Genomic DNA, 25128 nt, shown 5'->3' with positions numbered 1-25128 from the left:
CATAAAACATTTTAGATCTTTAATATTATTTTTTTGAGATAAGATCTTTAATTTTTAAAGAGTGTCTTAATGACATTCCTTAGTATTTTCTTTACTTTATATCTATGTATATTATATGTATAATCATAAAAAAGGATCATGTGGCATATGGTCACTGAAAAATGAAATCAATGTCGGTCACAATTCACAACCCATTGTGTTGTTGTATTTATTTATTTTTAATAACAAAAAAAAAAAAAAAAAGAAACTGTGTTTTTCTATTGTGGATTTTTTTTCTCTCGCTGAGGTGTTGTATTGCGGGTTCTCGTTGCGTAAGCATTCTTGTCTTTAATTTAATGTTCAATTTTAACATGATGAGTTTGGTATATGCCCAATTCTTCTTATCCAAATCCTTGACCGACTTTGTTGGGTGAACTGCTAGAAAATAATTTATTGCAATTAATGGAAGGAGAATATGCTAACGGGTTCCGTAAGAATATTGGTTAAACATCCAAAACATATAAGATTTCATGAAAAAATTGTATAATTTTTTTTGATCAAAGTATGTTAATGTTTTTTTCCTAAAAAGAATTCAATCAACCTTGAACCTTTAATTTTTATAATTTTTAATCTCTTAACTCAACCAAATGAATTATCTATCTTCAATAAAACAAATACTTTAAAACGCTATAAGATATGTGTTACTTATGTAGTATTTTTTTATTTGCATGTTACTTGATCAAAAAAAAAATTGGCCTAACACCGCTAAAGTGCTACAGGAAATAAGTGTAAAAGTCTGCAAATAATTAAGTGTGTTTTCTATTTGTCAGGAATTTAGCTTGAGATTAATGTTCCTTAAGAGGTCTAGCAATGACACTATATATGTTGTTATCAGCTAGCAAGACAGAGGTCATAGGAGGAGGGAACCACCAAGGCACCAACTAACCATTATTTCTTCGATAAAAACTTAGTGTTATTAAGTGAATACGTTGCCAATTGTTATGACTTGTAGTGTGTGTTTTTTCCAATTACTCCATAAAAAACCAACTTTTGTATGTATATCCTTTCAAAACAAAAACAAAAAAACTAACTTTTGTATAATCTATTCCAGCAAATTAGGTCATTTACACCTAATCTATTCTTACGCATGTCACAATATGATATGAAGACTTGATTAAAGAGGTGGTTAGTTAATTAATTAATTAGTTAATCCAAGTGCAGTTCCAGAAGGGAATGGACGGTGGTGTAGTTGTTATTTTCTTTGAAGATCAAAGCCTGTTCCCTCACGCAAGCACAATCAGTTCATCTTAGTGAGGTAAGACAAGTTTGTGGATATTGATATTATCCTCTATATTACTACATCATATGCACAAATTAAAATCAAGGCTCTATGTCGGTTTAGTTTTCTATTTCGATCTCTTTTCCCTTTTCAAGTCATATATTATTTTTTAGGAGTATTAAGATATTAAGACAAGTCTCATTTCAATATTACTCTTTTATTAAATAAAATTTACATAAATGTAAGAATCATCTTGATTTTACATATAAAAAAGTTAATCGTCTTGGTTTTTCATATATAGTTTTTTGCTAATAATAATATTACTACAATATTTTTTAGAGGACCATTGTTGAACTAGGATTTATGGAGATCAGAGAGAACCCAAATTAAATCAAACAAAAAATTATTTGATCTTTTCTAAAAAGGATAAATACCAAATCAAAGAAAACTAAACTAAATTGGTTCGGTTATTTCAATTTTGAAATTCAATAAATTGACGAATCGAACTTGATAGAATTAATAAGTTTATTAAATCCACCTTGACTTAACTTTAACTCCAACATTTTACTAATATCATCCCCCAATATATATATATATATATATATATATAAAAGAAACAAAAACAAAAACTTCTCTTCACTTACTTTGAATAGATAGAAGAAAACAAAACTAAAAATAACAAATTTCTTTAAAAAAAAAATTAACAGATGGCAAGCTTATTCTCTGTAACAAAAATTTATATATTTAAGTAATTGATAACTTAAGCTACTCAATTGTGTTTTCACATTTTTTTTACTTTAGTTACGTTATTTCAACTTGAAATTTCATGAAATAACTACTACGAACGATAATCTTTACGCTCAATTAGATATTCTGTTTATTGCAACTTTATATATTTTTGTTTTGGTATTTATTTTTTTTTTTAATTGTATTTTTAGATGAACCAATCAACCAAACCATATATCATCAGTTTAATTTAATTTACAACGACGTTGAAAACCAAATTGATGTAGATTTGATTGGTTTTGATTTTTGATTTTTTTTTTTACGGAAAACCTAACAAAATTGAACCCCTACTGACTAGTCACCTAAATAGACATCAAGCAAACTGACAAGTGTTGAATTACAGTTAATTTTTCATAACACTTATCAACTTGTTCAACAAGTTATCTGACTTAAAAAGAACCCCAATGTTATGTAATATCATTTAAATCGCAAAACTATGCCAGAAAGCTATTACGTTTGTTTCCCGCACCTTTTTGTAGGTTTGGACACGACTACATCAATGTGGAACAAAGTGACGTAAGCATGCGTGCCAGATCACCGCAAAGATATTTGGCGACAACACCGATTCGCTAGGCGAGCTCAACAATGATGAAGTGAGCCAATACAATAAGTTCCAAGGAGAAATACCAAAGACAGTTTGTTAGACAAGAAATGGTCTGCTAAGCAAGTTATTGCGGTTTTGAGAAATATATGAAGACAATTTGACTTTTCCATCCAAAGAAGAAAGCTCGACTCGCTAGACGGACCTCATTGCGTCTAGCGAACGTACTAGAAATAGAGATATAGTTTTTCCTTTTATTTCGAATCACTTGTAACTCACACAAAATAGAGAGAGAGAGAGAGAGAGAGAGAGAGAGAGAGAGAGAGAGAGAGAGAGAGAGAGAGAGAGAGAGAGAGAGAGAGAGAGAGAGAGAGAGAGAGGAGAGAGAGAGAGAGAGAGAGAGAGAGAGAGAGAGAGAGCAAATTGAGAAGGCGTGAGCAACCAAATGAGAGCTACGGAGCTTGGATTCAAGCTTGTTGATGTTTCTCCAATATGTATCAACCTTCTTTTGTTAGTTATGCTCTCCATGAGTAATTAAACTCTCTTTTGTGTTAGGATTATAAATAAATAGTTAGAATTCTATTTAGTACCGTTATTCTATTTTGGTTTTATACGATTCATGCATTTAATATAATCTTTAGTGAATATGCTCTTAATGCTTTTGTCGACGATGCAGTGTTCTACAAATGATCTTTTGATTTAGTCCAAATTCCTATTCAAGGTTTAAACCATGTATATATTCTATCAAGTTAGGAATAGCGGGTAAGTCTATCCTAATGTATAACTATCCGAGCATATGTCATTGAAATAGTCGTCTATTTTACCATCACTGGAAGTCACTTGGTTCAATAAACGTATGTTGAGGAATAGAGAGAGTTATATTTATTTGACGCATAAAGCTCAATCTTGCCTTATCTAATCATTCAGTTCGAGAGATTTAGTACTGTTCAATACTAAAGTTACAAGTCCAAAAATTCACAAGCAAATTCAATTATGATTGATTTGTCTAAGAAGCACAAATGCGTCAAGATATGTTAGGATACATCAACCAAATATTACATATTTGATTTGTACATTGTTATAAACATTAACCATGGATGTTCAAATAGCAAAGAGTTAATAAGTTAACGATTAGATTATCGGGGCTTAGTCTATAAGTTAATCTATTTCCATATAAATAGAGCTCATTTGTAACCTTCTTATGTACACCACATAATAATAATATTTCTCTATATTCTCTCTTTCTTTCCTTCTCTCTATAATCGTTTCTATTTATTCACAATTCCATCAAAAGGAATTAGTGCCTTATAGATACACATAATTGTAGTTATGCAAATTATATAGTGTTTATTTATTTTAATTCAACATTCATCCATCCTTCAAGGATTGCTTAAAAAAGAAATAAAGAAACTCAATTTTCTAATGAATTTATGAAGAATTCAATACTAATGCATCCTTGAAGGATTGCTTGAACAAAATTTCCTTAATGAATTTCTGAACGAATCAACACTAGTACTAATGCATCCCTGAATGATTGCATAAACAAAAAATTTCAATGAATTTATGAAGAATTCAACACTAATGCTCTGAAGGATTGCTTAAAATTTATTTTTTTTCTAATGAAATCAACAGCGATGCATTCCTGAAGGATTGCAAAAATTAAAAGAAATTTCATTTCAAGAATTAAACTCGGTTTTTTTTTTTCTTCTTTTTCATTTAAAAAATTATCATTAAGTAAAGCTCGTTGATCAATTGAGGAAATCCTTCTTTCTTTTTTCCAATGTAATATTCATTTTGGTCTTTAAATGTGTAACTAGTAGCCATAACAATGCTCCGATGTATCGAAATGTCAAAATAGTTTTATAAATGTGCATCATATTATTCAAAATAGTCATTTACTTCTAAAATGCTTTGTTAGCATTGTAACCAAAAAAAAAAATGCTTTGTTAGTCATTCAATATGTTCATTTATTATTATATCAATCCATATAAATATTTACTTATTGTCATTTCAATCTCTATATAAAAAAGGTTAATGTCAATATTGAAGAACTATTTTAATTTATTTTTTTGACAAAAGTGATGAACTATTTTAATATTAAAGACTATTTTAATTAAAAATATACGTAATTAAAAACTATTTTGTGATTTTGATAAAGAGATATTCTTGCATGAACTCTCAGCCAACACATCATTGTTACACCAAACCAATAAAAAAATGACACATGTTCTTAACTTTAAAAAAAGTGTGATTTTAATCAAGGAAATGAAAACATAAATGGTGGTGGGTGGTTCTTGTCGGTTAAAAAAAGTGAAAAAAGGTTAGAGAAATATTAAAAATAAGGGAAATGCCTGATCCCACGAAGACTAAATCCACGAAAAACAAGAATTAGACCGACACCACCGTGTTTTCCACCAAACCCCAATTTTATGTTTTTTTTTCTTAATAACAAAAAAATACTAAGTTTATAATGGTTTTGCCATTTCGGCCATCTACCAAAAAAAAAATAAAAAATACTAGAGATAAATGCATTGCACTGTGTGTCATGGATTTCATTGTTCCATATTTCGTAGGAAATAGCATTGCTGTAAAAATAATGAGAAAAAATTATGATATATTTTTTTTATTATTTCAATGAGATGCTAAATTTTAATTGGTTGAATATAAAAATGATGTGTTGGGTAAAAGTTCAGACAATTATTATCTTAACTACTCGTTAAAAAGAAAACATTATTATCCGGATTTAAAATTGTCGGAGTCTCAATTTCTTATTGGGTAATGAAACCAATGATGAAACTAAATTGGTGTTGAAAAAAGTGAGAGGTTAAGAAAGTTGATTAGAGTGACGTAGACGTGATTATACACAAAGAAAGTAAGTTATTATTCTTTCCGTTCCTTTTTAAGTGTCTCTTTTAAAGAAATTTTTTGTTCTTATTTAATTGTTACTTTCAAAGTTCAATGCAACATTAAATGTTGTTTTGCCAATATTATCCTTAGTTATTTATTGCGGAGAGAGAAATATATGAAATGAGATGTTAAATTAATAAGGTCATTATAGTAAAAGTATAACTTATTGCATCAAAATAGTAACAATTATTGATTGTCTTGGTTTATGTAAAATGTCAAAAATGATAATTAAAAAGGCACGGAGGTAGCAGTAATTAGTAATATAAACAAAAAGAAAGAAAGTCTTTTCTTAAAAAAAAAAAAAGAAAGAAAGTCTAGTCTAAAAGTAAACCGAACACACTGGAAATCCACGTGGATGATCTGTTACTCTCTCCCCCAATCACCATAAATATTCTTCTTTCTTCATTTCATTCCCATAGCACAGTATATTCCTCATATTCATATTCATATTCATATTAAATCAAATCACATAACTTTCGGAACGTATCACACAATTCTCGCTTCAATGGCTTCTCGCGTCGGCATCACTAATGGCACCTCTTCTCCTTTAAACTCTTCACGTTTTCTATCACCTTCTAAGAATTCTTCATTCCAAACCCAAAACGGTAGTAATTCTAATTCTGCTTCTCTCATGACGCAAAACAAAACCGTTCTAGTTACCGGCGGTGCCGGTTACATCGGTAGCCACACCGTTCTTCAGCTCTTACTCGGCGGTTTCAAAACTGTCATCGTTGATAATCTTGATAATTCCTCTGAAGTTGCTGTTCGTAGAGTTAAGGAACTCGCTGCTGAATTTGGGAAAAACCTCAATTTTCACAAGGTGCTCTTTTTTTTTTTGCTCAATTTTGATTGGTTGCAGCGTTTTTTAATTTTAGATATTGATAATTTTCTGAATTTAGGTTTATTAATTTTTTCTTGCTGTTTGTATTTTTACAATTCGTTGATATTTTGATTTTGTGATGGCGGTGGGTTTGAAAAAGCTAAAGTTTTGTGCTTAGTTTAGTCCTTGATAAAAAAATTTGGAAAAGGTGAAGTTTTGTAATTTGATGTAATTTTTGGGGCACGGCTTGTTTAGAATTGTTGACAGATCCAAATATTGCTTTTGAGCTTTCTGTCATGTCTAATTTAACTCTTAAAAATTTGCCTTTTCATGTTAATTCTGTTCAGTAAATTGTTTATGAGACATTTTGCTTATCTGTTTAATAATTTAACTCTACATATTTTATGTAACTCTGCAGGTAGACCTCCGCGACAAGGCTGCACTTGAGCAAATTTTTTCTTCCACCAAGTAAGGATTATATCAAGTGTTTTTTTCCTTTTTATTTTGCTGCTCAGTAAGTAGAGTATGATTGATTCAGTAAGTACCACTCAATTAGTAGCTGCAGCCTGCAAAGACATTAGATAAATTGGGGTGCGGGTTCGCTCGCGAATCCACATTTAATGCGTGATATTCTCGTCACTAGGCTATTTCACCCAAAAAAAATCATTTTTGAGTATGACTGATGTTTCTTTAACAATAATTAAAAAATGGGCGCCTTCCATTTGGTGCTTCATGTTATCTAGTAATTGTACATGATAGGAGTAGTTGATAGTTGATGTTATAACTGTTTCTTAACACTTTCTATTCTTTTATTGTAGGTTTGATGCAGTTATACATTTTGCTGGAATGAAAGCAGTGGGAGAAAGTGTGCAGAAACCGTTACTCTACTACAACAACAACTTGATTGGGACAATCACTCTTTTGGAAGTCATGGCTGCTCATGGATGCAAGAAGGTAAGTTCCTTCCTGTTTTTGGATGAGATGCAAACTTTCAAAATTAAATAACTTTGCATTTTTTTATCTCACTGATTTTTTTTTTTTTATTTGAATGATTTCAGCTTGTGTTCTCATCTTCAGCCACTGTATATGGTTGGCCAAAGGAGGTTCCATGTACTGAAGAGTTTCCTCTGTCAGCAGCAAACCCATATGGACGAACCAAGGTATGATTAGGAAATTATTTAGGGCATTTGTTGGAAGCTGAAACTGGTTTTGACTTTAAATTTCTGTCTCTGCCATCTATGTTTGGTTATGTATAAAATATCATTTTGAAGTTGATGAATAATCTAAGGAGGATTCCTTCAAATTCGTTGTAATTATCTTCTGTTTGTTTGAATGATTTTCTGTTTTTATTAGAAGAAAAAAGATCTTCATTTTAATTAGTTTACTGATGAGATGTTTCTCATTCAGCTCACCATTGAAGAAATCTGTCGTGATGTCAATCGTGCTGATCCAGATTGGAAAATAATGTTATTGAGATACTTCAACCCAGTGGGTGCACACCCTAGTGGTTATATTGGGGAGGATCCTCACGGGATTCCAAATAATCTTATGCCATTTATTCAGCAAGTAGCGGTTGGCAGACGTCCTGCACTGACAGTTTTTGGAAATGATTATAAAACAGTTGATGGTACTGGGGTATGTTATCATTCACTTCAACTTTTCCGTTTTGATTATTTCATGTGCATCAGTGCTCTTCGTCATCCCGTTTGTACCCTGTTAGAAATTTTGCTTGTACAAACTGTCTGTCCTCATTGGATGGTTCTGTTGGTTGCATGCATTTATTTACCATTTTTAAGGTATATTTTTTATTTCTTCACTATGGATCTTACTGGATAGTTCTTACCTTATTCTCAGGTTCGGGATTACATTCATGTTGTTGATTTAGCTGATGGCCATATTGCTGCATTGCGTAAACTAGAAGAAGCTGACATAGGTATTATTCCAAATATATCATTATCTTACCTTCTAAAACTTACTCATGTTATTGGAAAATTTTGAGGCAGTGGTATCTTATGTCTTTAATATTCATGCTCTGTATGTCTGTACAGGTTGTGACGTTTATAACTTGGGGACAGGAAAGGGAACATCAGTTTTGGAGATGGTTAGAGCTTTTGAGAAGGCATCTGGAAAGGTAATAACTTTATCTGGTCTCCTATCTGTCACCTTTATCCTTGTTGTCAACTTTAATTCCAGCTTTCAAAACAAAAATACTGTTGCTCACATGCGTTTATTTCTTTGCGGGGTGAGCTGTTCTGAAAATTTAGCCAAGATATTTTGTGTTCGAATATGAATTGCCCTAACTGTAGTTAAGGATATGCAGCTTCTCTAAGACAGACCGGTTGCTCTGTAATCTCATTTGCCTCCCTTTTCTTTATGGAGTGATATAGATAGAGACATGCGAAGTGGCTACCAAATGTTATAGGAATCAAATAATTTCCCTCTAGGATTCTTTCTATCTAACTTAATCTTTAATTGACAATCACGGTTACTTTTTATATATGATGAAAATCTAGACCACGTTGAACCAAATCATGTATAACATTGAGCTAATTTTCAGTGCATGTATAATAATAATTCTCCTGATTACTTATGTTTTCAGAAAATTCCACTTGTGAAGGCTGGCCGTAGACCTGGTGATGCTGAAATTGTTTATGCATCAACAAAAAAAGCTGAAAGAGAACTTAAGTGGAAGTAAGTGTTCCTTATCTAACTGGTCAGGCTTTCCTTTGTAATATCTTGTAAGAACTGGGCATCATCTTATTAATAGTTATCATGTTATCGAACATTTTAATCTTTATGATATATCTGGGTGTGGTTTGGTGGTATTCTTCTTTCTCCTACCCCTTTATATTCTATTATTCTCTAAAAAAAAAATTATTTGATGTGGCAGGGCAAAATATGGAATTGATGAAATGTGCCGTGATCAATGGAATTGGGCTAGCAAAAACCCTTACGGCTATGGATCTCCTGATTCCACAAATTAAAGTTGACCATGATTAAATATGTTATGATCTTGGGTTTTTTTTCTTTTCTTTCTGAACTCTGCCACATCAATCACCATAGGTCCTGTGAATTTATTAGTTTTCTCTGAAGCTCTTTTTCTCTTATAGCCTTTTAAAGGAGACAAGTACTATTGTGATTTCTAGTTACAAAGTAAAGAAGTAGTGATTTACCATACTATAGTTTACAGGTTATATCTAGGCTCCACCTTACAGGTTATAGGTTATTATTAATATATAAGGATTCTATCATGTTCTACATGAACTTGACGGCGTCCTCTTTTGTAAATCTAAACTATGTATTTTATTTATATATGATATGATAACCAGCAAATACTCTTATCGTGTTATGTTAGATTAAGCTTTCATATTTAGCACTACCAAGCATTTTATGAAAATTTGTGTATTTGCTGGTCACCAGCTCATTTCTGCAGTTACTAAGCGTTTATTAACGACAATAAAAGTATGCCTTTAGTCAGAAATTTCTTGTTAAAATAACCTTTTTGGTTTAAGCTTACTCTTGCACAATCATTATGAGTAATTGCCTATATTCTGTAAGTCGGGGTATAAACCACAACCAAAATTGCAGTCAAAGTAAACTTTACACTCAATTTGCCAGATTATTATAAATTTCTGTATTTTGGGTATAATTTTGTAGAAGTGGTATCAAAGCAACTTTGAGGAAAGACTTAAACTATATCAGATGTTCATTTAGCTAAAATTAAATTGGAAGTCACAGCAGAGAAGCTATCACAAGATGTTGAATTGAATAATACATGTATGCCAATGTCTTATAATTCAGCGTTGAATGGAAAAATGAGAAAAAAACAGCCAAAAGTAAATCCAAAGGTGAGAAGTAAGATTTAGTTCTAGGAGTATAAACTAGTCAGCGCTGTAGAGAATGGACCAACAACGAGTCTCTTTCACACAACAGCACAGTGACAAAGGATTATTCATATTCACAATCATCACATGAAACAGTCCATAAATCTCATTGTGCTCAATGCTTATCAACAAAATATTCAAAAACTACATCCTAACCATCACAACATTCAACGTCCTTGTTGTATATCATGAACAACAAAACCGTACTCGTTACCGGTGGTGCCGGTTACATTGGTAGCCACACCGTTCTTCAACTCTTACTCGGTGGTTTCAAGTCCATCGTCGTTGATAATCTTGATAATTCCTCAGAAGTTGCCATTCACAGAGTTAAGGAACTCGCCGGTGAATTTGGGAATAACCTCAGCTTTCACAAGGTGCTCTTTCCCTTGCACGTTTTTTTGCTCAATTTCAATTATTTGTAGTTTTTTTATTTTATTTTGTGGATTTAGGTTCTCCAATTTGTTCTTGCTGTTTTTATTTTGCTATTCATTTATACTTGATTTGTGCAATTTTTGTGATTACTTTGAGCTCAAAAAGCTAAAGTTTTTGTGCTTTGTTGCCTCATGTTTTTTTTAAGAATTACCGGAATAAGTGCTCTGTATGTTTAAATACATTTGAAAATTCACGATGAACTGTTTGATTTGATGAAATTTTTGTGGCACAGCTTGTTTTGTTTAGTTGATAGATCCAAATATTGTTCTAAGCTTTCTGTCATGTCTAATCTAACTTCACAACTATGAGTTTTTTCCACTCTAGGACAAGACGTTATTTTTCCTTCTCAAATTGTGAGACAAATTGTTTATTTGTTCAGTAAAGTTCAAACTATTTCAAATCTGCTATACATATTTTATTTATTCTACCAAAGGAAATTGGCATCTGGTTATAGCTTATTTGAAGTTTGTTCATTATATTGTTGACCAATAGTTTTGACTATATTTTGGTCATTGCAGGTAGATCTCCGGGACAGGGCCGCTCTAGAGCAAATTTTTGGTTCCACAACGTAAGGATGACGAGAGAAGCTAGCTATTTTTTACCTTCATATTTTGATGCTCAGTTGAGTATGAGTCGTGTTTTTGTAATAATAATGAAGAAGACTCACTCTTATAGTTGTCCTTGATCATTGATATTATAGCTGTTACTTATCGCTTTTTACTCATTTATATTGTAGATTTGATGCAGTCATACATTTTGCTGGACTGAAAGCAGTAGGTGAAAGTGCGCAGAAACCGTTACTCTACTACAACAACAACTTGATTGGGACAATCACTCTATTGGAAGTCATGGCTGCTCATGGATGCAAGAAGGTAAGTTCCTTCTTGTTTTTAAGTCCTGCATGATAGACTTTAGTTGCATCGAGAGAACAATTTTAATATGAACAGATTTCTATGATACTGCAATGTCTTTTGCTTGTTCATTTTTTGCAGAGTTCCTTATTATTGCTTAGGATACATTATATACATGTCACCAAATGAATTGCCTAAATATTGCTAGTATTTTACTTAAATTTCAATTAAGTGCTCGACTTTCATAAACCATGAGTAAATATTTATGTGGCTCCAGTCATTGCTTTTGCTGCTGCAGTTATTTAGTTGTGACAGTGGTGAAGTAAAAAGCCCTTAGGTTACCTTTTTGACACATAACTACCTTGAAGTGTTTTGTAAGGGGAGGTTGAATATGCATTTTATTTCATTCATGCTTCGCTTTTCTTATCTCACTGATTTTGTATTTATTTGAATTTATATCAGCTTGTGTTCTCATCTTCGGCCACTGTATATGGTTGGCCAAAGGAGGTTCCATGTACAGAAGAGTTTCCTCTGTCAGCAGCAAACCCATACGGACGTACCAAGGTATGATTTGGAAACTAGTTAGGGCATTCGTTAGAAGCTGAAATTGGTTTTGATTTTAAATCTCTGTCTCTGCTAGCTATTTTTTTTGGGTTTTGGAATATTGCAATAATATCTGATAAGATGCTTCTCATGCAGCTTACAATTGAAGAAATTTGTCGTGATGTTCATCGTGCTGAGCCAGACTGGAAAATAATATTATCGAGATATTTTAACCCAGTGGGTGCACACCCTAGTGGTTATATTGGAGAGGATCCTCGTGGAGTTCCAAACAATCTCATGCCATTCATTCAGCAAGTAGCGGTTGGCAGACGGCCTGCACTGACAATTTTTGGAAATGATTATAATACAGTTGATGGTACTGGGGTATGTTATCAGTGGCTTTAATATTCCAGCTGAAATTTTGCCTAGAGAGAAAAGTTGAGTGAAGTTTAACAAATCTCACAACTCATAATTTTTCTATGTTGAACACGTCCTGAGCGACCTTAACCACAGTTTGGTCATTTCATATGCACAACGCTCTCGCTCCATCCCGTTTGTATTGACCTTTTTTGAAATTTTGCTTGAACATACTACCTGTCCTTATCGGATTGTTCTGTTAGGGTGCCTGTATTTATTTTCCATTCTAAAGATCTACCTTTGATTTCTTTACCATTGATCTTATTGGATGATTCTCACCTTATTCTTAGGTTCGGGATTTCATTCATGTTGTTGATTTAGCAGATGGGCACATTGCTGCATTGCTTAAACTAGAGGAAGCTGATATAGGTATTATTCCAAATTTATCATTATCTTATCTTCTAATACTTAACCTGTGTCGTGTTATTGGAAAATTCTGAGGCAGTGGTAATGTGATTTATTCTACTAAAACTGTCTTTAATATTATGGTGTGTGTGTGTGTGTATACAGGTTGTGAGGTTTATAACTTGGGAACAGGAAAGGGAACATCAGTTTCGGAGATTGTTAGAGCTTTTGAACATGCATCTGGGAAGGTAATAGACTAATATTTCTTTTTCCGGCCTACTATCTGTCACCTTTACCGTTGTTGTCAACTTTCATGTCAGTTTTAAAAAAAAATGTTGCTCACATACTTTATTTCTTGGGGGTGAGCTGTTCAGAAAATTTAGCCGAGATAATCTTTCCGTGTTTGAATAGGAATTACTCCAACTTGGAGTAATTCTCCAACTCTAGGTAAGGATCTGGAGCTTGTCTAAGATAAATCAGTTCCTCTTTAATATCAGTTACCGCACTTTTATTTATGTAGTGCTATAGATAGAGAGACATGAGAAGTGGCAACCAAATATTCTAGGAATCAAGTAATTTCCCTCTAGGATTCTTTCTATCCAACTTATCCATAATTCCCAATCATGTCTACTGATAGATTCTTTAAAGCTAGAGCATCTTGAACCAAATCATGTAGTAAGATATATTGGATTGAGCTAATTTTCAGTGCATGTATAATAATGCTCGTGATTATTTATGTTTTCAGAAAATTCCACTTGTGAAGGCTGGTCGTAGACCTGGTGATGCTGAAATTGTTTATGCATCCACAGAAAAAGCTGAAAGAGAACTTAAGTGGAAGTAAGTTTCATTTGCTTTCAAGTGGAAGTAAGCTGAAATTGTTCTTGTTTTGGCTGACTTTCATCTTGTTAATAGTCATCATTCTCTTCAAATTTGCAACTGTTATTTTATGAAACATATATATATCATCTTAATGATATATTCTAGGCGTAGTTCGGTGGAATTCTTCTTTCTCCTTCTCCACCTTTATGTTATTATATTTTTCTCTAAAAGTTATCTGATTTTACAGGGCAAAATATGGAATAGATGACATGTGCCGTGATCAATGGAATTGGGCTAGCAAAAACCCTTACGGCTATGGACCTCCGGATTCCACAGATTAACCTTTGTAGTTACAAAATATACCATAGAAGCTATTATCTTGGCTTCTTTTCTGAACTCTTGCCACAACAATCACCATAGGTCCTGTGATGTTAGTTTTCACTAAAGCTATTTTTCTTTTAGCGATTTTAAGGTGACAAGTACTTCTACTATTGTGATTTCTAGTTACAGTAAATAAGTAGTGATTTACATTTACCAGACTATAATTTATAGGTTATATCTAGACTCCATCTTACAGGTTATAGTTATATAAGGATAAGGGTTCTTTTGTGTTCGACATGAACATGACGGCTTCCTGTTTTGTAAATCTAAACTACAGATTTTATTTGTATACGATATGATGACTAAAGGTACTCTCACCGCATTATGCCAGACTAAACTTTTCATATTTAGCACTACCAATGCATGGAAATTTGAATTAATTCTCTACTGTGTTTTTTGCTGGTCACCAGCTCTTTTCTGCAGTTACTGACCATTTATGACGACAATAGGCCTGTAATCAGAATATCTTGTTAAACAACCTTTTTGGGTTAAACTTACTCTTGTACAAGCATTATGTATTCTTGTAATTTCGGCTATACTCTGCAAGTCTGATATTAAGTATTAACAACAATCTTTGATCCAAACAACTATATCAAGAGCAAATTTGACGCTCAATTGAGAATTTTTTATATATGTTTGTTGTCAGAATATAAATTTCTATATTTTGGGTATAATTGTAGGGAAATGATTTATGCTATACTAATGAACAATGCTTTTTTTTCTATATAGCTGTAACTGTAGAAGTCATATAAAAGTAGCTATGAAGAACAACTTGAAAACTAGACCCAATGTTATTTATAGGTTTTGTTTACTTGATGTAATCTTATCTTATTTGATACATTATTGAACACTAAATATGAGCGTCTTTGTAAGTTTGAATTGGAAAGTTGGTTCGGTTCGCTATGTTGTGAGTCTAGTTCTGTTATAACTATTATCGGTTGGTACCATGTGTTAGAATTCTATATGTCAATTTGAAATGTGACAATTGCCATTGAACATCCAATATTAAATTCTCATGAAGAGCTTGTGACATAATTTCAATGTTGAATGACAAAATGAGCAAGTACAGTAAAAATATAAATTCAAAAGTGAGAAGCAAGGTACAAAATTTGAGTTTGTTTAACATGGTACCAAGATAATTGAGTTTCTTTTCCGAAAAAGTCCAACGGTACAATAACTAGTAACGCTGTCTAGAGTGGACAAGCAACGAGTCTTTTAGCATGGTGACAAAGGGCAGTTCAAATTCACAATCATCGCATGACAATCTCATTTCATTTCAATTTTTAAAATGAAAAGGTTTATCGAAGCAAATAAAATTTACCGCTCTTGTGTAATATGTTGATAACCATATGTCAGTTGACAAAAATTGATTTTAAGAGAATTGATTTTGTAAAATTGATTAAGACTAAAGTGAGTTGCAAGTAAAAGTGAATTGAACTATACATCTTTGTGTAAAAATAAATTCGAGAATCAAAAACTATAAATCCTTATTTGAAATATAATCAATCCTTATTAAAAAATATCATAATCAATTTTCTTGACCGTTCGATCACAATCATTGAATCTATATTTCAAACTCGAACTTTATATTTAAAAAAAAATTAAAATTTAATTTTGAAATCGATTGAGATATGACTCATTGCAAGCACTCATTGCCTCCCAACTCCCTCCAAACACTACTATGAATTCAATGATACCATAAAGTTTAGTTGAGTATATAACCTTCAATTTTTTTTTTTTTTTATGGTGAGTCGTTTTACAATACCGATGAAACATTAATATTATTTTTCTTATTATATCATTAACTATTTATTATTCTCTCTTCTTTCATTTCTTTAATTTATCTTTCTCATACCATTTATTAAGGATAATTTTGTAAAACAACTCATAATATCTCTTTTCCACACAAAATTAATTATATTTGGGACTGAGAGAATACTAGGTAAGAGTAAGGTATTGCCCAAAAAATAATAATAAGTAAGTTTCTCAAGAATGTCTTGAGTTAAGTTGTTTCCAACGGTCGATACAAGAAAACAACAACGCATATATACTTGTCATCACTCAGACGCAACACTTACTCACTCATTTGAATTCACTCACTATCCAAACAAACCAAATTCCACAAACTCTTTCTTTCTCTCAACTTCAAATCAAAATCAAAGTGCAAATGGAGAACCTAATATCATTGGTGAACAAAATCCAGAGAGCATGCACCGCTTTAGGTGACCACGGTGAAGCAGCCACTTCTTTACCCACTCTTTGGGACTCTCTCCCTTCTATCGCCGTCGTCGGTGGCCAGAGTTCTGGAAAATCCTCCGTACTAGAGAGCGTTGTTGGCAAAGATTTCTTACCTCGCGGATCAGGTAATATTAAGTCTAATTAACTGCTAATTACTTGCATGCATGGTTGGTTTTAGTTAGTTAAATCAGTGTTGATTGGTTCAAATTGCGTTGACAAACATTTTGATGTTGATGAGTTGCATGCAAATTGTTTTGTAGGCATTGTTACACGGAGGCCTCTTGTTTTGCAGCTTCAAAAGATTGATGAAGGAAATAGAGAGTATGCAGAGTTTCTGCATCTTCCTAGAAAAAGATTCACTGATTTCGGTCATTTTTCTTAATTCCTCAACTTTTAGGCTCTGTTTCGATAAAACAACTTAATTAAGTACTTATATTACAGGCCGATATTATAAGTTATTCTGTAAAGTCAACCTGATGTAATTTGTGGAAATAAGCTAAAATCATATTATGGAAATAGGCTAAAAACGGCTTATTGACATGTCACCATGTAGTTTAACAAGGGTTTTTATACCAGTAGCTAAACTCAAATATTTGTTTCATTATTATTTTGTTAAAATATTAAGAAGTTGTTTCACTTTTTATTACCTGTAACGATTGTTTAATTTGTGCAGGTGATGTGAGGAAGGAGATTCAAGATGAAACCGATAGAGAGACTGGACGAACAAGACAGATTTCAACTGTTCCTATTCATCTCAGTATATATTCTCCCAATGGTGGGTGTGTTAGAAATAATACAATGTAAAATTCAAACAATTTGAAGAAAGTTGGAAAAATAGTAAATGTTGCGTACTACTGATAGTAGTTAACACCAGTGCAGACATTATCGAGTCAATAATTACTTACTCTTGATGCAATTGTCAATATGAGACTAGCGAATGATGTTGTTAGTCCCATATTGGAAATTGGGTTGAGAAGATAAGCCATTATTGACTCCAATATGTGGCTCTTCTTGTGTCTACTACCATCACCATCACCAGTACCACACACAACTCCAACTCATTTTCCAACTTGTTTGAAGTTATTCATTTCAGTACATATTCTCCCAATGGTGTGTTAGAAAGAATGGCGAGTAAAACTGTGGCGTGGATTTATTTTTATTTTTATCTGTTCATTGTTTTTCAACTTACTAATGACTGCTTGGACCTTTGCAGTTGTTAACTTGACACTTATTGATCTTCCTGGCCTTACAAAGGTGGCTGTTGGTAAGTAACATTTTGGAAATGTCTTTCTTGTCAAGCTGTTAAGTGTTTTGTGACAATAAGAGAGACATGCTAACAAATGGTTTTGCAACATGCAGAGGGTCAACCAGATAGTATTGTCCAAGACATTGAGAATATGGTTCACTCTTACATTGAGAAGGTACTTCCCTTTCTCTAAGTTGAAACTTAAGTAACAAACATTGCAATTCATAGTATTACATTTTGCTTTTCTGTCTGTAACTTCTATCATATAGCCTCTTATAATCTTAACTACCATTGCTAGAAAATTGATTTGACAAATTTGACTCATTATACGAAAAATATGTAGTTTTTTCGTAATATTTTCCGATGAGATTATGTTCCATGCTTAATTCCTTATAATGGCTCCTATATTTGAAAAAATGTGGTGTACTGATTTGATGCTAATCTGCAGCCAAACTGTATAATTTTGGCAATTACACCAGCCAATCAAGATCTTGCTACATCCGATGCAATTAAAATCTCACGTGAAGTGGACCCCACCGGTAATTTCATTATTTTATTTTCTACAGGCTTATAATTTATCATTGTTTCCCAAGAATTTTGTGTTAGAAAATGTAAATGTGAACGTTACCAAATTCCAACAGTTGAGCAATTTTATTGATTTGAACAGCTTGAAATAAATATTCTGTTGGTGTTCTAAGTTCTAACTTTATGTATACTGATTTCAACTTTTCAGGTGAAAGGACAATTGGAGTCTTGACAAAGATTGATCTTATGGATAAGGGTACCGATGCCGTTGAAGTAAGTCTATCATTTTTTTTAGTTGTGATGGGACATCATGCAATTGGGTGATGATAATTAATATAATGTCGATAATTTTTGTTAATTTCAGATGCTGGAGGGGAGAGCTTATAGGTTAAAGTATCCCTGGATTGGTGTAGTCAATAGATCACAAGCAGATATTAACAAGAATGTTGATATGATTGCTGCTAGGCGTAGAGAACGCGAGTATTTTTCCAATACTCCTGAATATAAACACCTTGCTCACAGAATGGGTTCTGAGCACCTTGCCAAGATGCTTTCAAAGGTATTGAAATAAAAATTTATCCATATAGAACATCATTTGAACGGAATATTAGTTTTTAATAATTTTTAATTAGTATTTACTTTTGTGTTACTTGTTTCTGTGACTGAACCGTACTGCTTAAATATCAGCATTTGGAGGCAGTAATCAAGTCCAAAATTCCCGGCATTCAATCACTTATCAGCAAAACAATTGCTGATCTTGAAACCGAACTGAGTCGTTTGGGAAAGCCTATTGCAGCTGATGAAGGGGTAATTTTTCTCTTCAAAAGCTTACTTTGATTTATCAATTTCAAAGTATTTTATTATTATATGGATTAACTTTAGAAAAAAGCCTTGTTTTCCATTCTAAGCTTGCAAGTATTCATCATTTTTGCAAACTGATTTATTACAGCGATAGGATCGTTATTTCATGGATCTTATTTTCACATTGTGTATATGAATTTTCTAATGACTGATTACAATTCATGTGCAGGGAAAATTGTATGCAATCATGGAAATATGCCGCACATTTGATCAAATATTTAAAGAACACCTTGATGGGGTGTAAGTGTCCTTTTTCTGTGCTTTTTTCTTTATAAAATGATTTTTTGCTCTATCCCTTTTTTTCTTAATTATCCTTTGGATTTTTTCATTTTCTCAAACTAACGTCTGTAATTTGTCAACCTACTACAGGCGACCTGGTGGTGATAAAATTTATAATGTCTTTGACAATCAGCTCCCTGCTGCTCTAAAAAGGTTGCAGTTTGATAAGCAGCTTTCGATGGAAAATATAAGGAAACTTATCACAGAAGCTGATGGATATCAACCTCATTTAATTGCGCCAGAACAAGGATACCGTCGCCTCATTGAATCTTCTCTAACTAGTATCAGGGGCCCTGCCGAGGCAGCTGTTGATGCGGTATAAATACGAGAACAGCGATTTGAAAATGATTACGTGCATTTCTCAGTGGTTCTAGTCAATAGATGCTTACCACTGTTATTCAACATATGTTTACGTATCAGTTTTTGGTCTCTATTCAGAAGTATTTTTCAAACTTATAGACTGGATTCATTTTCTATCACTATAAAATATTAAACAACAATTAGGAGTTCAACATTGTTTGTCACTACCATATGAAAATATATTTCTTAGTGCACTATTATCTTTGGAATTTAAGTTGATGTTTAGGCCTTATTCTTAATGATTAAAAAACTTTATGATCTTTGGAGTTTAAGTTGATTTTTAGTCGTTCTTCTTAATGATTAAATTTTTTATGATCAACCTCCATTTGGTCAAAGGCCTTCAGATGGGGAAAATTTATTCAACAACTACCAAGTCTTTTCTCACTAGTTGTGGCCGGCTACATTGGGCGTTTTGTCATGAATTAAGCTAAAATCATTGATAGAAAATTTAACACTAAATCTTTTAATATTAAAATTAGAGAAAGCTTTGAATTTGGTGTTTTATAATGATTCTGTGTTTTTATCTAAGTCAATTTAACTTTTTATCTTTGCTGATCTAATCTTTCGTTTTTATTAATTTGCCATTTTCAATTAAACTCTTTCAGGTTCATTCCTTATTGAAGGACTTGGTTCACAAAGCAATCAGTCAGACTGTGGTAAGCTCCTGAAAATGCAAAAATTTAGAGTGTTCTATAAATTTTTTGCTGCTATGTTTGACTTAAATTTGAATTGGTTCTCCTCGGTGCTTTTACTTTGTCGTGTTTATTCTAGCAGACAAAGTTCATTTTATAATTTAAAACTAGCTACATTTGAAGTTTCAAAAATCAGTTATTGGGGATATTTTCCTAAGTAAATACATTGCACAGATGCTGTTGTTCATTAATCTTAAACCTTCTATTTGTGAGTAATGTAAAGCTGCTTAAATCATGCAGAGATTTCAAAGGCCAATATTTTTATCAAAGATCAATCATTACTTCAACCTAAATAGAAACATGTTCCTAAATAAATTGCCATAATTTTGTAAAACTGATTTAATGTATAGCTCTAGACTTCATATATTTGAGCTCCTTCTTGTCTAGCAACTGATTTGATGTAAAACTCTAGACTTCTTGGAACTTCATTGGATTTCATTTTTCACATACTAATATTAATTTGCAATCATTTTCTTATCTTAACATCTCCTTAAATATACATGGTGTTGGTTTGGTTGACTCACAGGAACTGAAGCAATATCCAGGTCTGCGGGTTGAGGTCACAAATGCAGCTTCTGATTCGCTGGAACGAATGAGGGAGGAAAGCAAAAAATCAACTCTGCAGTTAGTTGATATGGAGTGTGGCTATCTGACGGTTGATTACTTTCGAAAACTTCCTCAAGATGTAGACAAGGGTGGCAATCCTACACATTCAATTTTTGATAGATATAATGATTCATATCTTAGGCGAATTGGTAAAATCTATAACATTCCCTCCCAAACTTAATATAAGTTTGTAAATGCTGGAAATGAGTTGAAGGTCTCACTCTCTGTGATTAATTGTCTATAAACAGGATCGACAGTTTTGTCTTATGTCAATATGGTCTGTGCAAGTTTGAGGCATTCAATTCCGAAGTCAATTGTCCATTGTCAAGTGCGTGAAGCCAAGCGAAGCCTGCTTGATCATTTCTTCATTGAGATAGGAAAATATGAGGTGAGAATAATAAATCTAACCTGTCAATGATGTATAGTTTTAGTGCTACATTTAAGCTTTTATTCTCATTTTAGTTGTGATATTTTCAAAGTAATTCAAACACTGATAGTGTGAATAAAATTCTATCTGAAGTCCAAGCGTCTGTCATCATTGCTGAATGAGGATCCTGCAGTAATGGAAAGACGTACCGCCCTTGCAAAGAGACTAGAGTTATACAGGAGTGCTCAAGCTGAGATTGATTCCGCTGCTTGGTCTAAGTAGATGTTAAGTTTGAGAGCTGGGTTGCTTCTATTTCATGTGTTATCTTCATTGTCTATATATCTCTTTTCTTTCTTCTTTCATTTACTTTGGGGTTTTGCATTGTCATGCAAAACGTTATATCTGTCATCTTTACTAGATGTCTGTCTTGTAAAATATAATGTTTTTTCGTGGGTGAGATTATTGCAGTGTCTTCAAACGACCCCCTTTTTTTTTTGGTACAAAAACGACCCCCTTTTTTTTTTGGTACAAAAACGACCCCTTCTTAATATATTAATTTCTGTCTCAAACTTGTATCATGGGAAATAGTAGCATTTTTAAATGGCACATGTTTGTTTTGACAAAGAAAGGTCAACACGTCCATAGCAAGTTCTTAGCACCCCTCTAAAAAAAATTCAATTGTGAAGTACATCCTGAAATGAAAAAAATAATAAGGGTTATGCTAACTATTTATATTGAGACACTTGTTAAGGGAAAATATTATATTGAAAAAAAAAATTATTTACATTTTTATTTTATTTGTACAACAACTTTGTGACAACTTTCTCTCTCATACTCACATTATATTCTTATTCTCTCTCCATTGTTTTTAACCAATGAAAAAAGAGAAAAAAGAAGTTGTCACAAAAGTTGTATCAAATAGTTGTTCAAATATCACTACTCTTTTTAAAATGTTGACTAAACTAGTTTCAAAATAATTTTACTATTTAGTTCTTTAACAAATGCATCAGCATTACCGTGGCCTAGAAGTATAATATATGAAGTCAATACTAATATCTGATTGGTTTATGGTTGGATAGGAGACAGTGACATTTCTTCAACCGTAGCCAAATACCAGAATATTGTACTACTAATTGGCATTAAGTATTAATTACTCACCAACTTGAAATGAAACTTCCCCTTTTAACATGGGGGTCACCTTTGTATTTTTTCATTTCCATTCATGTTCTCTTGGTTGGAGACCTCCTCCCTCTTGTTTATTTCTTCCACTTCTACCAGCTGAGGTGAGTATCCTCTTTATTTAACTCTCATATTTTTGCTTATACATTTTTATTTTTATTTTTATTTTCTAGTTCATTTGCCTAATATTATTTTTTAGCTAATTCAATTATAGAATCTCCAATGTTACTTGTATCCAAGACTTCCATCTTTGATTTTTATTTGTGTCTAATTATCAACATGAGTTTCTTGCTTCGGTTTGAGGGAGTTAGTTAACTTTAGTTTGTGAATTTTCTTGCTTGTAGTCAACATGAGTTTCTGCTGGAAATTCAATTTTCGGGTTTACATTTAATCTTCATTTCTCCAGCTCATGTACTACTGCTACTATATCACTTGGACTAGTTATTGAACGTTTTCAGCTGTATGGAATAATCTCTTGTTACTCAATGTGAATTATAGTACATTAATGACAATTACCGTTACAAATCAATGTAAATTAATTGATTTAATCAATGAGAAAGGCACACATCATTTCTTTCATTGACATGTATTAATTGATGATATTGACTGAAATCATCACAACCATTTATATTTATGTTTTTCTTTTCCATATCAAAATGAAATGAGTAAATGACTCATCATTTAGTACAGTATACACTATTTGCCGACACTGGATCCATTTTGATATTTCCCTTATATGGTCTCTAATCTATGACAGTGGGGGAGACATTGAAGGAAGGCAGGTGGGGAAGTAACGTGTAATGGCCTCTGAGAGAGACTATTTTCACCTCTCTGGACCCTTACATCTAACTTATGTCAATTGGTAATCTCTATCAAACAAATCTTCCCCTGCAACTATGCTTTTTATTTTGTATATACTGATTCCAACAAATGACTAGTACTAGTATATGGTCAGAAACTTGTTTGCATCAAGAAATTTACACTCTATTTCCTATTTTGTTTCTTAAGTAAATTAGACCCTAACATTTTGTTAGTCACTTAAGACCAAATTTATTTTTGTAAGAGTATAATAATAGGAACTAACAAAGGGATGTGACTAAATATTTTGGACTACCTATCATTTGTATTTACTTGAGAAATAACCTAAGAAAGAGGTAAACGTTCAAAGACGAAATTGATGATTTACTCGTTAAATATAATGCCTTTGAACTAAATTTCTTCTGTGGAAATATTAAAGCCTACTCCAATTGTCAAAACCCTGATATACTTATGTCATACTTCTTAGACATAGAGCTTCAATATCGCAAAAACTTCGAATCCTAAAACCTGTAACTGAGTTATAGTTTTTGGTTATTAGGGTTATTGTAATACTAACTAAGATTCAATCTTATACAGGGATCATGCATATCATCGAAAGTCAGTAGCTGCTAGCTTGGTTCAAGGAGTCTATGTTCTAGAAAAAGACCGACAAGAACAACGGAAAGGTCCCGATTCTATAGCATTTCCTTGGTGGGCATTCTTTCACTTTCAGCTGCTTCATACACTAGTTGATGATGTTGATAACTCCATATTTGGTGCAATTTATGAATTCAAGCCTCCACCGTATATGTGCAATAACACCTTACATAGAAGTCCATGTTATGTAATTGCATTTCGAGGGACTATAACCAAAGCAGACTCAGTTTCACGTGATATTGAGTTGGATCTCCAATTTCTCAAAAATGGACTTCATCGAACTTCACGCTCAGAGATAGCTATCGGAGCTGTGAGAAACCTGGTGGCTAGTGTTAGTGGTAATGGTTCGAATATATGGTTGGCTGGTCACTCTCTAGGATCTGGCATGGCATTGCTTGCCGGGAAAACATTGGCTAAAAATGGCACATTCATCGAGTCTTTTCTTTTTAACCCTCCATTTGCATCTGCTCCAATTGAGAGAATTAGAAGTAAGAAAGTGAAACATAGACTTCGAATTGCTAGCAGCGTCATTACAGCTGGACTCGCCATTGCTATGAATTCGGACAAGAAAAGTTCTTCCTTTGATTCGTTTGATGCGTTGTCAGCTTGGATTCCATGCTTATTTGTGAATCCATCTGACTATATATGTTCGGAGTATGTCGGATACTTTGAACATAGAAGAAAAATGGAGGAGATTGGTGCTGGAAGCATTGAGAAGCTAGCAACACAAAACTCACTTGGTTCTCTAATGATGAATATGTTTGGTAAGGAATCTGAACCTCTGCATCTCATTCCTTCAGCTACTCTGACTGTGAATTTTACTCCTCCAAAGTGTTTCAGAGAAGCTCATGGGATTCACCAGTGGTGGAAACCAGATTTACAGCTGGAATCTAAGCTCCACAAATACTTGTAGTTCTTCTAGTTATTGTAAAACGAGCAGCAAATGCTATTAAAGTTGTAATTTTAAGAACATTTCTTTAACAAATGTACCTTTTAAGAGTGATGAGATGGAGATGATAGGTATGCTGGATTGAATATACGGGTTGGTGGTTTAAAAGAGAATCAGAGTCATGAGGTTACTTTTCCTAATTTTGTTTTAACTATGTTATTGGTGCGAAATTTCAACCTTGTCTATGGTTAATCTACACTGAAAAATTTATCTAGCCAACTTTAGTTTGGTCTTCCATTTGAACCATATTTTTCCATCCACAATGCTCGAATTTAAGATCTTTGTTTAAAAAATTTAATCCAATTGCACTCAAGCCAATATAATGTCTTAACTTTTCCTACATTTTAGATTATAGCTTGCTTTTTTCTTTCTCCTTGGTTGAGTTTC

General features: G+C 32.7%; 4 protein-coding genes across 5 annotated transcripts; all 4 read left to right on the top strand.

Moving 5' to 3' along the window:
• Nucleotides 1-5865: 5865 nt before the first annotated feature.
• Nucleotides 5866-9793, top strand: LOC11427482 (UDP-glucose 4-epimerase GEPI48). Its single transcript, NM_001420948.1, has 9 exons — nt 5866-6312; nt 6731-6780; nt 7131-7266; nt 7371-7472; nt 7720-7947; nt 8167-8245; nt 8361-8443; nt 8912-9003; nt 9203-9793. Exons 1-9 carry the CDS (start codon nt 5998-6000, stop codon nt 9294-9296), a joined length of 1179 nt encoding a protein of 392 aa, NP_001407877.1. The 5' UTR covers nt 5866-5997; the 3' UTR covers nt 9297-9793.
• A 558-nt stretch (nt 9794-10351) lies between these two features.
• LOC11439983 (UDP-glucose 4-epimerase GEPI48) lies at nt 10352-14309 on the top strand. Of its 2 annotated transcripts, none has more exons than NR_185219.1 (9): nt 10352-10570; nt 11147-11249; nt 11365-11500; nt 11942-12043; nt 12179-12406; nt 12730-12808; nt 12950-13032; nt 13530-13621; nt 13851-14309. NR_185219.1 is itself a non-coding variant. In NM_001420949.1 (9 exons), exons 1-9 carry the CDS (start codon nt 10385-10387, stop codon nt 13942-13944), a joined length of 1050 nt encoding a protein of 349 aa, NP_001407878.1. In that variant the 5' UTR covers nt 10352-10384; the 3' UTR covers nt 13945-14309. The 2 variants fall into 2 exon arrangements, 1 of the variants encoding a protein (NP_001407878.1); NM_001420949.1 differs by having other exon boundaries at nt 11147-11196.
• Nucleotides 14310-16034: 1725 nt separating this feature from the next.
• LOC11427481 (dynamin-related protein 5A) lies at nt 16035-21639 on the top strand. The gene is made up of 15 exons (XM_003610930.4): nt 16035-16347; nt 16483-16590; nt 16896-16997; nt 17436-17486; nt 17582-17643; nt 17917-18007; nt 18202-18266; nt 18358-18552; nt 18681-18800; nt 19024-19094; nt 19224-19449; nt 20099-20149; nt 20712-20940; nt 21040-21179; nt 21312-21639. The coding sequence occupies exons 1-15, from the start codon at nt 16152-16154 to the stop codon at nt 21438-21440; spliced, it is 1836 nt and encodes a 611-aa protein (XP_003610978.1). The 5' UTR covers nt 16035-16151; the 3' UTR covers nt 21441-21639.
• A 476-nt stretch (nt 21640-22115) lies between these two features.
• Nucleotides 22116-24984, top strand: LOC11439982 (GDSL esterase/lipase At4g10955). Its single transcript, XM_039834334.1, has 3 exons — nt 22116-22441; nt 23095-23199; nt 23733-24984. Exons 2-3 carry the CDS (start codon nt 23138-23140, stop codon nt 24703-24705), a joined length of 1035 nt encoding a protein of 344 aa, XP_039690268.1. The 5' UTR covers nt 22116-22441; nt 23095-23137; the 3' UTR covers nt 24706-24984.
• Nucleotides 24985-25128: the final 144 nt, after the last annotated feature.

Source organism: Medicago truncatula, chromosome 5 (genome assembly GCF_003473485.1).
Source record: "Medicago truncatula cultivar Jemalong A17 chromosome 5, MtrunA17r5.0-ANR, whole genome shotgun sequence".
NCBI lineage: Eukaryota > Viridiplantae > Streptophyta > Magnoliopsida > Fabales > Fabaceae > Medicago > Medicago truncatula.
Note: the sequence above shows the minus strand (reverse complement) of the source record. Positions and strands in the feature narration are given on the sequence as shown.

What these genes read in the sequence shown, in the direction of transcription:
- LOC11439982 (XM_039834334.1), top strand. Translation starts at nt 23,138, where the DNA reads ATGGCCTCTGAGAGAGACTATTTTCACCTCTCTGGACCCTTACATCTA. An exon ending in CATCTAACTTATGTCAATTG is followed by an intron (nt 23,200 to 23,732) that starts GTAATCTCTATC and finishes AATCTTATACAG; the next exon opens with GGATCATGCATATCATCGAA.
- LOC11427481 (XM_003610930.4), top strand. Translation starts at nt 16,152, where the DNA reads ATGGAGAACCTAATATCATTGGTGAACAAAATCCAGAGAGCATGCACC. An exon ending in TTTCTTACCTCGCGGATCAG is followed by an intron (nt 16,348 to 16,482) that starts GTAATATTAAGT and finishes ATTGTTTTGTAG; the next exon opens with GCATTGTTACACGGAGGCCT. An exon ending in CCTTACAAAGGTGGCTGTTG is followed by an intron (nt 17,487 to 17,581) that starts GTAAGTAACATT and finishes TGCAACATGCAG; the next exon opens with AGGGTCAACCAGATAGTATT.
- LOC11427482 (NM_001420948.1), top strand. Translation starts at nt 5,998, where the DNA reads ATGGCTTCTCGCGTCGGCATCACTAATGGCACCTCTTCTCCTTTAAAC. An exon ending in ACTAGAAGAAGCTGACATAG is followed by an intron (nt 8,246 to 8,360) that starts GTATTATTCCAA and finishes ATGTCTGTACAG; the next exon opens with GTTGTGACGTTTATAACTTG. An exon ending in GAAAGAGAACTTAAGTGGAA is followed by an intron (nt 9,004 to 9,202) that starts GTAAGTGTTCCT and finishes TTGATGTGGCAG; the next exon opens with GGCAAAATATGGAATTGATG.
- LOC11439983 (NM_001420949.1), top strand. Translation starts at nt 10,385, where the DNA reads ATGAACAACAAAACCGTACTCGTTACCGGTGGTGCCGGTTACATTGGT. An exon ending in ATAACCTCAGCTTTCACAAG is followed by an intron (nt 10,571 to 11,146) that starts GTGCTCTTTCCC and finishes TGGTCATTGCAG; the next exon opens with GTAGATCTCCGGGACAGGGC. An exon ending in ACTAGAGGAAGCTGATATAG is followed by an intron (nt 12,809 to 12,949) that starts GTATTATTCCAA and finishes GTGTGTATACAG; the next exon opens with GTTGTGAGGTTTATAACTTG.